We start from the raw sequence: 11,954 nt of genomic DNA on the forward strand, positions 1-11,954 counted from the left end.
ATTTAACAGCAGTTAGAAATTAAATAAACTAACGGGTAATGACAGTGTTGTGGTCGCCACCTTCCGTGTTGGTGCAGAAGTTTTTTTTTATTTTTAATCCATTTGATGGAAAACCACGACTAATTTCCCCACAGGAAACAGTCTTCAGTGAAGTCCCCATAAAACTCTTCTGTGAGTCTGTCGTCTTTAGGGAGTGAGTGAAACATTTGTGCATTTTTGAACCCTGGGACTTTTCAGCTCCCCTTTTTAGTCACCTCTGAGAAGTTAATTTGAGGTGTAATGTGGGATTACTTGCGCTCCGCGGCTTCAGTGGCGTCTGCCTCCTGTTCGAGCCCATACAGGGAGGCTGCTCTGGGGTATGGACATTACATAGGTAGACGCCCCATAAATTGGCGCAGCCTACTGGAGCTGATGGTTCAGTGTGGCCGCCATCTTGGATGGGTCTCTCATGCGCCCCCAGTGCATTTATCTGTAGTGAGGAAGCTGTTTGCCCCTCTAAAATAAATCATAACTCCCTGAATTTTTACCTGATTTTCCCATGGTTTGGTTTGGTACAATCAGCAGAGATGTAGTTTGTCAGGTATGCGGCTGGTGATCTGTGTGCTGGGTGTATGTGTGGTGCCGTCTCACCTCTCTCCAGCAGGGCATGACAGGTGGATGGCAGCACTGGTGTTTCCATCCACCCTAATCAGCTCTGCGTTCCTGAGCCGTTCTGGGGTTCTACCTCCTCTTCATCTCCTGTTGAGCAGGAACCAGGCAGAATAGGCAAAAACCACTGGCCATCTACTCACAAACAAAGGCTTTCAAATCATCCTGCAGTGAGTGACTGAAGAATGTATTTAAAGGGGCCATGACAACAAATGTCATTTTTCTGAGGTTATATTAATGATGTGTTGTGCACTGATGAGACTGTGTTAATGTCAAAACTGAATACCAGAAGATCTGCTCAGGGGCAAATTATATTGCTTTACTCAAAAATGGTCAAATCAGAAAACAGGTTGTCTTTCTACTTAATTCATATTCTCCAATCAGAACACTCCATCAAGCAAACAGCCTTTCCCCTCCCCTTCCCCCCTCCCCTCCTCCTCCCCAGCTGACCTAAGAGGAGGTAGGCAGAGAGGCAAGTAGATGGCAGCCCCAGATCTACAGACATTACATACTGTCATGATTTGTCTTTGGATGAACCCGGACACAGCACGCACACACAGAGCTGGTTTTAAGAGTTTATTGCAAGCAGTGAATGATGATGACATGATGAACCAGAGTCTGTTACCAGGCGGAGATGAAGGATGCAGGAGCTGACTGACAGGTACAGAGCAGAGTAATAGTCCATGAACGAGTTAGGCAACAGAGTCCGCAGCTCGGCAAAGAGTTAGCCAGAGCTCAGCAGCAGGCTCTTCAGCACGGCAGGGAATGAGTTCTTGGAGGCCAGAGTAACAGCAGGATTAGCAGCAGGACAGGGTGGATACTTGATGACCAGAACCATAGCAGGATAACAACTAATCCAGGTGAATACTTGCAGATGAGTCAAACGGTCCAGAAACTCAGCCTGAGATGCAGAGGGGAGACAGGTGGCTCCAGAAACCAGCAGAGACACAAATCAAAACACTAGTGATGTTACGTGATGTGCCGAGGCTTCGAGGCGTGTGTCGAGTAATGGAGGGGGCGTTTCTGTAAAGCGCGTATCGAAGCTTGCTTCATTTAGGGGAGGAGCTGAAAACGATGACGTCCGAAGCCTCGCTGCCCGGCTGTACCATGTGACTGTTTCGGGAAGTGGCTCAGATTTTGGCGCAGGGTTTGACAGCTTTAGAAAGCCCACAGGCTCCATTCAAAATGTGGGATGTTGTAGGCGAGTTACGGTCAGTTGAGAGAGTGGATAGAGTTTTGATAGTTTGGATAGCAGAGTTTGGATAGTGGTTATTTAGTTTGAGACAGTTAGTTTGGTGTTTGGAGAATTTAGGAGAGAGATAGATAGGAGATTTAGGAGTGAGAGGACAGCATAGGAGTAGGATGGAGCCGGCGAGAAAGAGAATGGGAACATTTCGATTTGATAAGCCCTAACAAGGTAAGGTGAACTGAACATTTGCAGATGCATTAGGTTTGCTTATGAGGAACTGTATTTTTCACTGTTTCTTATTTTCTGTAAAGGTGAGGTGTTTATTGTGCTCCAAGGAGTTGGGGTACAATAATAACACCTCATCCATGCTAAGGCACTACTGTGCCTTGCATGAGAATAGGGAGGAAACTGGAGCTTCACCCAGCCAAGGTATTTCATTACTATATTACAAACACACTTTCACAATTTTTGCATGCTGATGTTTGCTTGTTGTGCAAATAAAGATAGGTAACAGACAGTGTATTTATTCCCTTTTAACCAGCCACCAGAAAACAAGAGCTGGATGAAACTCTAGTCTCCATGATAGTGAAGGATAACCCAGCCTTTCACTATTGTGGATGACGTTGGATTCAGGACATTTGTGTCTAAGCTGGATCCCAATTATGTTCTCCCTACAAGGCAGGTATGTGTGGGTCCATACATGAAACCAATGACTACATTATTGGGTGTCACAATTCAGCAATATATATATTTCTTCCTTTAGGCTCTGAAGGCCAAACACGGGTCTGCTAAGGAGCACGCTAAGGCTAAAGTAGAGAAGGTGGCTGCTGCTAGCCTTACATCAGATATGTGGACATCCATCAACATGGATGCCTACCTGGCAGTGACATGCCACTTTGTGGTGGAGAACGAAAAGCTGAGCTCGGTGTTGTTGGGAGTGCAGGCAGGAATGTGGAATCTCAGGCAAGGTGACATGCATGGTCACCGATGGTGCTCCTAATATGGTGGCATGCGTGAGAGAGCTGAAGCTTCGCCACCATATTTGTGTTGCTCACACCCTCAATCCTGTTGTGAAGAGGGTGCTTGACCAGCACCCTGTGCTCTCTGGCCTCCGGGCCAAAGCAAGGAAGCTGGTTGGCTACTTTAGAAGCAGCACCACTGCTAAGGTATGCTCTTTTCTTTTATTCCAATATATAATGTTAATAGTTTGTCTGTACTCCTACTGCAGTGACTTAATGGCCCACTCTTCTGTATCTTTAAAGGAGAAGCTTACACAAGTGCAGCTTCAGCTGGGCATGCAAGCAACCAAGCTGATGCAGGAGGTGGAAACCAGATGGAACAGCACCTACTTGATGCTGCAACGTCTGGAGTTGAGGGAGCCAGTAGGAGCGACATTGGCTGGATTACACACTGACATTCCCTTTTTCACTGCCAGTGAGTTTGACATTGTTGTAGCGTGCCTTTCTTTACTCTCTCCTTTCTATGACGCCACCACAAAGCTCTCTGCAGAAGAACACGTGTCGGCATCAAAAGTTATCCCCCTCCTGAAGATGATAGAGAAAGCCCTTCAGGAGGAAGACACCAAGTCGGCACCTGCAGAAGCAGTGCAAATAGGAGAGCAGTTCATCAGACAGCTCAGGGAGAAGCTGCACATGCTCCAGTCAATGAGCATCTTGTCGCTGGCTACACTCCTGGACCCACGATTTAAACTTTTAGCATTTTTCAGCAACACAAATGCTGCTGAAGCAGTGAAGCGCTTGACTTCAGAGTGTGCCACCGTCATCCGACGGAACCTAGAAGAGAACACTCACGATATCCCCAGGCTTCCACCTCTCAAGAATTCAGTGGAGGTAATCTTTTATATTACATTTTGAGATTACTTATTCCTATTACAACACTTACTAACATGACCTGTGGTTTCCATTTAGGTAGCAGACTTTGGCAAAGATTGGACACTAGTGTCATGGAGGCAAAGAGGACTCAAAATGTGTCAGCAGATGCCACCGTAGAAGTCCAGCGCTATCTGTCAGAGGCAAACATAAGCATGCTGGAGAACCCCCTGGAGTACTGGGTTAATCATCCGTCACTGTACCCCAATCTGTACAAACTTGCACTTATTTATTTATGCACCCCGGCATCATCTGTGCCATGTGAGCGTGTCTTTTCAAAGGCTGGAGAAGTAGTGTCAAAAAAGAGAAATCATTTGAAACTAAAAACTGTGGAGAAATTGTTGTTTCTTAATAAAAATGCATGAAATCATCCAAGTTACACAAGCATTAGCGTATTCATTACCCCCTCCTTAGTTCCACAAGCACTTTCACTGTCCTCTGCCTGATTAAGCCCATGCCAGTTTTCTAGTCACACAACTATTTTGTGAATAATTACACACAGAGAATACATTCAAACAATATTTTATTATACACATATGTGTATACATAATTTATGTAGACAAATGATTTCGTCCTACACCTTTTGTGAAGTCATTCCCAAGAGCCATATTAGACAAAAAAATCAAAGCATCACACGTGTTAAGATACAGCTGGCTGTGATTATACACCTGACCAGTAGGTGGTGTCGTGTGCACACGAAGCTCCAAGAAATGAACCCTTTCTCGAACCAGTTGGCTCAAGTGGTTCAATGCCTCATGAGGCTTCATCTCAGCATCACTACAAAACACTGAGGCAGAAAACAAATGGTCAGAAGGTGCAAACCAGGCAGACAGGCGAGGAGTAGGTGTAGAATGATGACGGACCGGCACTGGAGTGAAACAAAGGGAGGTTTAAATAAGGAAGCTGGCAGGTGAAATGAGTCTGACTGATTGACTAATTACCAATAGGTGTGACTGACTGCAAGGGGAGTGAAGTGAAGGCTGAGTGAGAAGGGTAGGAGGAAACTAAATACTAACAATAAATAAAGTCAAATCATAACTAGAACCCAAACAAAGAGGAAAAACTGAAAACTAATAGTAAACAAAAGCCGAATCAAAACTAAACCATGACACATACGTAGACACCTCATTACGTGCTGGAGCCCAATGGGAGAAAACGTATGCTGGATTCCTTTTGCAGTCAGGACTCGGAAATCCCAGCTTCCGATTGGAAGAATCAACTGGAACGGCCACTAGAGTCCGACTTTCCTCTCAAAAAAGTTGCAAATTTTTTTTTAAGACCGATTGTTGGATCCAACATGGCAGCTCCTCGCATCAACAAACAGTGAGCTGTGATGAAACAGTTTATTTTACAAGACACAGTAGTAAAAGTGGGACTAAAATCAATGTTTTATATAGTGGCCGGAACTCTGAACCGAACACATTAAAAGTGGTGTTTGGTGTGGAAAGTACAGCTTTAAAGGACGTTTGTAAGAGGTAAACAAAACAACAGCTTTTCTGGCTGTCGCCGTATTGGAATCCTAACCGTTTTTTATTTTTTTTATTTGGAACCCTGACTTCTCTGACTGTTAACTGGAACGTGGTTTACTTGGGTTTACCACATTTCCAGCTCCTATTTTTGATTTTTGTGGTAAATGGAATGCAACAACTGCTGACCAACTGCTGTTCCATATTGGTTTGCATATTCATTTCATATTCATTTACTTCAGGTCAGAAAAAAGTTTAGTCTAAGATTACTTTAAATGCTGTGAGTAATTCAAGATAACCAACCAGCCAAGGTCATTCAGTAAATGTGTGATGGAAATCTCTCAGAAACAACCGTTCAGTCATGAGAGAAAAAGTTTTGCCTGGGTCTTTATTTCCTCCTCTGTCTCTTACGCTGCAAGACATAAAATGTAAAGATACACCTGTGAGAGCTTTCCATGACAGCCTATACTGTGTCTGCTTTTCATGACTCATCTTTTGTGAGTTCACCTGACAAGGCACATGACTATTTCATCACCTCTGTGACTCAGTACTCAAATATTCTGCACCAGTTTCAGGCTGCCACCTACTGGCACCCGGTCTCACTCAGAAACTGGATAGATTCTTCTCAACAATAGTTTTGGAACAAAAGCCTGTTGTTAGCTCTCATCACAGGTGAAAGAGCAGTGTTACTGGATTAGATCGCTGCTATTCACTCATTATTTTTGAACCTACCAGAATAGGACAGACTGATAAAATATGGATAACAAAGCAACTTAAATGTGTTCTTATCTCATGTTTTCATAACTACCTCCTGTGTGAACTTTGCATAATATGTCATTGAACTCTAACTGGTATCACATTAGTGATTGTTTTGAGAGTGTGCTGTTTACGTCACACTGCAACCCGTTTTTATGGTCACTGTGACACAATTTCTTTTAACTTTGTTCTTATGTCCAAAATATGTTTTTACATCAGGTGACAAAGTAAAGCCCCTTTTGTTTCTTGTGTGTGTGTAAAGGCTCCTCTCTCACCCACCCCTCATACCCCTGAACAGGGTGGGTGGCTCTCCATTTCTTAAGCTCGGGTCCTCTATCAGAGACCTGGGAGCTTGAGGGTTCTTCTTAGGATCTTAGCTGTTCCTAAGATTGTGCTCTTGTGGACTGAGATGTCTGATGTTTCTCCAGGTATCTGTTGGAGCCAGTTCTCCAGAGTTAAGGTTACTGCCCTGAATGCTCTGATGACCACGGGCACTACCGTTGTCTTCCAGGCTCTTTCTAGTTCTTCCTTGAGCTCTTTCTAGTTCTTCCTTGAGCCCCTGGTATTTCTCTAGCTTCTCATGCTCTTTTTTCCTGATTTTTTTCCCCATCACTCGGGATGGCCACATCAATCAAAACAGCAGTCCTCTGCTGCTTATCAATGATCACAATGTCTGGTTGGTTGGCCATTACCGTTTTGTCTGTATCTGGAAGTACCACAGGATCTTGGCTCCTTCATTCTCCACCACCTTGGGAGGTGACTCCAATTTTGACCTGGGGCTCTCCAGTTGGTATTCTGAACAGATGTTTCTGTACACTATACCAGCCGCTTGGTTATGCCGTGTATTCCTTTCCTGCTAGTATCCTACACCCTGCTGTGAGATGCTGGATGGTTTCTCTGTTTATGCGCTCTCATCATATATATGAGGTAGGCAGTTAGCCTTGATGGTCTTGCCCAGGGACCAACACTGGATGATGTTATAAGCCCACTATATACATGTGCCCCATGCGGGGTTCAAATCCCTGATTTTGTAAAGCATGCTACTGCGCAGGAACGGAGTATATTACTGTTTCTGTGATTTCACTTTCCTACAGCAAACTTTAGCCAAGCTTCAACATTTTTCTTCAGCAGTGGAGTCTTGCGTAGTGAGTGTGAATAGAGGCCACTATGGTGGAGTGCATTACTTGTTGTTTTCTTTGGGGAAAAACAGTAACTTTCTAAAGCTCTATGAGTGCTCCCCAGTTCTTGGTTTATGGTAAAATTAAGAAATTCAACTTCCTCATTTTGGTCTCACAATGCTCACAAAAGTTGGAAATGCAGCCACAACCATTGCCATTTGTTTTGCAACATTAACACTCTCTTGTAAAGGTATTTTTGCTGTTTTTCATTCCACTTTGTGCAGTACTTTGGTAATGAGAAACCTGTCCACAGGTTATCAGTTAATATTTAACCAGATTATACTGATTTGCATATGGCAGAACTGATGGTTTCTAAAAAGTGACACATTTTAGGTGGTTTCTTGGATTTCTATATCTTTTTGGACATCCTTTTGTTTTACTGTCTATTTTTTACTTGTTCCCTGTGTCCATCCATTTTTTTTTATTTTGTTACCCATAACATAATTTGTGAACTAATTAGCTTTGAATTCACTGGAGGTGTGGATTACTCGGGTCGCTGGTGACATCGGTGGTGATTTTTATGTCGATGGCCTGATTAGAAACCTTTAAACTGAGAAAAAATTGACACATTAATAACTCACTTTACTCACCATATGCTACAGTATTCTCTATCCACGAAAAGAATGTTGTAGTGCCATTCACTTAATGCTGTTTATCTCTATGATACATTCAAATCCAAAGATGTGGTAAAAATATCAGAATTTGAGTTTTGGTATCAAGATACTAAAATACATAAAGTTTTACCACCAGGATCAACGTTGAAAAAATAATACAGACATTTTTAGAAATGCTCTAAAAATAACTTCTGCAGTTATCAGCAGGCCCTGGACATTTTCTAACGTGTGGAGAACAGGGTCAATGACACTGAGAGCCATGCTAAACAGAGGAGAGACGTCACTGTATTACATTTCATAGATGCCTGGATAAGTCCTGAGAAAATCTCTATTGCAACGACAAAGTCTGCATTCAGCCGTTAGTCTGATCTGGCTGCCACTGATAACACAAGAATGTTGTAAGCTAATACATTAGACGTGCCTTGGGCTTTATAAAGATAGTGCTCCGTTGCATCTTTGAGAAGCACCATACGTCAGCTGTGATGATGTAAGACACGGTGCCAAAATGCCAAGGTTATGCTTTCAGAAATCATTCATTAAAATATGCTTCAGAATTCCCTCTAACAGTGAGTGAGGCTCAGCCTTTTAACTTATCTGTTCTTTACTTTTCTACCTCTTCTTGTATTTGTTTAAAGTCTGATATCACTCTCTTCAAACACCCAGCTGCCTCTAACAACCTGAACCCGGCCCATCAAGGCTGAGAATTACATCAGCCTAATCTCTGTGTGGGGCATCAGTGGCTGTGCCCTCTGACCACACTGGGCAGGTTTAAAAGTAAACAGAAAAGTTTAACTTCACAGGGATCTCTACAGGTTCACCTGTATAACCTTGGGAACGATGGTGTAATCCCAAACCGTCTTTGTCATTGCCCATGTGGGTCACATGGACATCTTTTTGGATGCTGTGTGGAGATGATTCAGCAACATTTTCTCTGGGTGCCATCTCCACAGAACACCACAATGTTCTGATTAATCCCACATCATATTTAACTATAGTTATCAATTGCGTCTGAATTTACCAAAGAGCTGGAGAATAAATGAAAATTCTTTGAATAAAAAGAACATTAAATTCTAGTAAATAAGAAGACAGCTGTACACACAAGATATGAAATTTTGGGACTATAGAAAATAAAATTACTACTTTTTTTAACTGAATGATTGTCAGTGATCCACATTTATGGATTAATCTTCATCACATATAACTCAATCCTTCCAAATATTGCCTCATTTCTGCATGTGGCCCACGCTGAGCCATTCACAGGTCTGCTTATTCAACTAGGGGCGTGGCATCTGTGGAGCACTATAAATAATGCATGTGGAGATTTTTTTTTCTCAGAACCTGGACAAACCCACTCCAGAGTGGCGGAGCTTTCACAAATCGAACCTACCCAGCAGGCTCACCATGCTCAGACCGCACACTCCGCTTCTGCTCATCTTCTATACCTCGCTGCTCCTGCTGGTTCCCGCCTCAGGACGAAGCCAGCCTGACACGGCCCACCAAGGCCCGCTTAAGAGCGGCAAACTGGACGACCAGGGCGTCTTAATCCTGGAGGCGGTGAAGAAGGAGATCCTTCGCTCTTTGGGTATGGACAAAGAGCCAAGGCCTGCCATGAAGGCCTCACAGAGGGAGCTGAGGAAGATGTTCAAGCTCTACAGGGAAAAACTGAGTGAGATGAGAAAAAACTCCAGCCAGTCAATGAGGGAGACCTGGCAGTCCAACATGTCTACGGTGCTCTTTCCAGGTATAGATGAGATATCTGTTAAAACATTAAACATTACAGATAAACTTTGACCTAACTCAGTCATTGTCAAGCTTACAGAGCTGATGTTAAAGGTTTTGGTGTGTTTGAGGTAAATTGGGTGACAAAAAAGTAGATGATTAATGGGCTGAGAAAAACTGCAGTGTCATGCAAACAAAAGCTGATTGTTTGAATTCAAAGTTTTCAGCTACTCAGAACGTTCTCAGAACTGATCTGTGCAGATTTGTGAATAAATGGAAACATTCTGACACCAACAAACATCTGTGAAAGAAAGCAGACACATTCCTGTGAGCTTTTAGAAATCACCGGCGTGAAAGGCACACCTGGAACACTATGTTATACTTTAAACGTGTTTCTACTGATGTCACTGTCCATGCACCACTCTGATGACAGGAAGAAGCTTTTTATGGACATGTTTAGGTTTCTGTATTTGACGCTATGTATAACCTGTCTTAGTTCTAACAGAATGCTACCACCTTCTCCGCTCATCAAGCTTTTTCTGTTTTTGCTTTTCAGTGGAGCCATTACAGGTGCTTCGGAGAGGTGATCAACGACGGATTCTTTGGTATCGAGCTGTTTTCCAAAAGGATCAAATAATTCACCCCGAACTGACGCTGGCACAAGCCCAACTGAGAGTGTCCAGGCCTATTTTAGGTAATCTCACCTCAGTAAAGCCTGAACCTGGACAATCTATCAAAATTAAAGTCAACGGGATGAAGCCAAACTCTGTTGCATGGCGCTACACTGACTCAGGGGACCAAAACAGTGTTTTCATTAACCAAGATGTGACCCTAGATATCAGCCATAAGGCAAGGAGTTGGAGATGGACAGATGATCAGAGACTGGTTGTGGATGTAGGGATGGTTCCACTCGACAGAGAAACATCCAACGCAAACCCAGTTATCACTCTGGAACTGGGCCTAAAGGAATCCTTTCCTGCTCGGGGCATGAGGCAGCGTCGTTCCAACAAGGAAGATCTCTGCGATGAGCGAGGGTGGTGCTGCCGGAAACCTGTGACCGTGTCCTTTAAAGACATTGGCTGGACGGACTGGGTGGTGGCCCCAACCGAGTATACGATGCACTTCTGTGATGGTACCTGCCCCCACAACTACAAGCCGGCCAGCATGCACACGCAAGTCAAATCCCGCCTGCACCAGATCACCAAGGGAGGGATCCCTCATCCCTGCTGCGTGCCGGCAGCTTATGAGCCCATGGTGCTGATGCACTACGACAGCAGGGGGAAGCTGAAAGTGACTCCGTTCAGCGACTTCATCGTCACCAAATGTCACTGTGCCTGAGGAGAACATGCAAAAGACCTTTTCAGTGGCTTTAAACTCTAACCGTCCATCCATCCATCCATCCATCCATCCATCCATCCATCCATCCATCCATCCATCCATCCATCCATCCATCCATCTATCCATCCATCCATTCATCCAAGCTTTATCTTTTAAGGGTTAAGGCATTAGGTTAAACACTAGAAGAAAATCCTGTGTTGCATAGTGAATAAAAAATGTTTGTTCTTATAAAGTTGGCTTTTATTCCTTCATATCAATGCTTGACTAAACTTGAGTAAAGATTTGACTAGATTAGGAATGCATTCATTCACTATTCAGGAAGAAAAGGGTTAGTTGTACTTTACAAAATGTAAAAACAGAAGAAAAAACAGGTATTTATTGAATCTTTATTTATTATTTGTGGTATTTTATTACTGTTGTGCTCTGTTACCCCATTTCTATTGATTTGTATTGTACTGATTTGTTTTGTTTTATAGGACTTTGATGTTTATGTTGTTGTCTTACGCATTTCTATAATTGAAAACCTAAATAATAAACCTTCTTTTTTAACTGTGGGGTTTTTGTTGAATTTATCACCATTCAAATCCCATCCATCCGTTCATCCATCCATCCATCCATCCATCCATCCATCCATCCATCCATCCATCCATCCATCCATCCATCCATCCATCCATCCATCCATCCATCCATCCATCCATCCATTTTCCGTCACGTTTGTCCCTTGTGGGGCCATGGGGGGTGCTGGTGCCAATCTTCGGCATTAAATGGCGAGAGGCACGGTACACCTTGGACAGTTTGCCAGTCTGTCGCAGCCATTCAAATACCAATAGATTAAAATAAAAAATCCATTTCCTGACATTTATTGATAGAAATACAATAAATCTTTTCGGGTTAGTAAGGTCAAGGTGGGGGAGGGAGTTTCTAACAAGATAAGGGCTTGCTCACTCAACTGGCCTTGAAGCTTTGCTAAGCGTCACCTTGATCCATAAATTGTAAAGAAGGCAGCGGGGCGACTTTGTTTCATGTGGGAGTTTAGTTTCGAACTGGCATATCAGGAGACAAACTTAGACAATATTTTTTATGACAGATCGTTAAAGTTTCTCTTGAAAATCTCCTTCCTGTGCTACTGAGATAATGTATTGCAACAGCTGGACTGC

General features: G+C 43.3%; 1 protein-coding gene across 1 annotated transcript; it reads left to right on the forward strand.

The window, feature by feature from the left end:
• Positions 1-9,083: 9,083 nt before the first annotated feature.
• On the forward strand, positions 9,084-11,346 carry LOC105933855 (growth/differentiation factor 8). The gene is made up of 2 exons (XM_012873575.3): positions 9,084-9,481; positions 10,016-11,346. The coding sequence occupies exons 1-2, from the start codon at positions 9,142-9,144 to the stop codon at positions 10,795-10,797; spliced, it is 1,122 nt and encodes a 373-aa protein (XP_012729029.2). The 5' UTR covers positions 9,084-9,141; the 3' UTR covers positions 10,798-11,346.
• Positions 11,347-11,954: the final 608 nt, after the last annotated feature.

Source organism: Fundulus heteroclitus, chromosome 6 (genome assembly GCF_011125445.2).
Source record: "Fundulus heteroclitus isolate FHET01 chromosome 6, MU-UCD_Fhet_4.1, whole genome shotgun sequence".
Classification (NCBI taxonomy): domain Eukaryota; kingdom Metazoa; phylum Chordata; class Actinopteri; order Cyprinodontiformes; family Fundulidae; genus Fundulus; species Fundulus heteroclitus.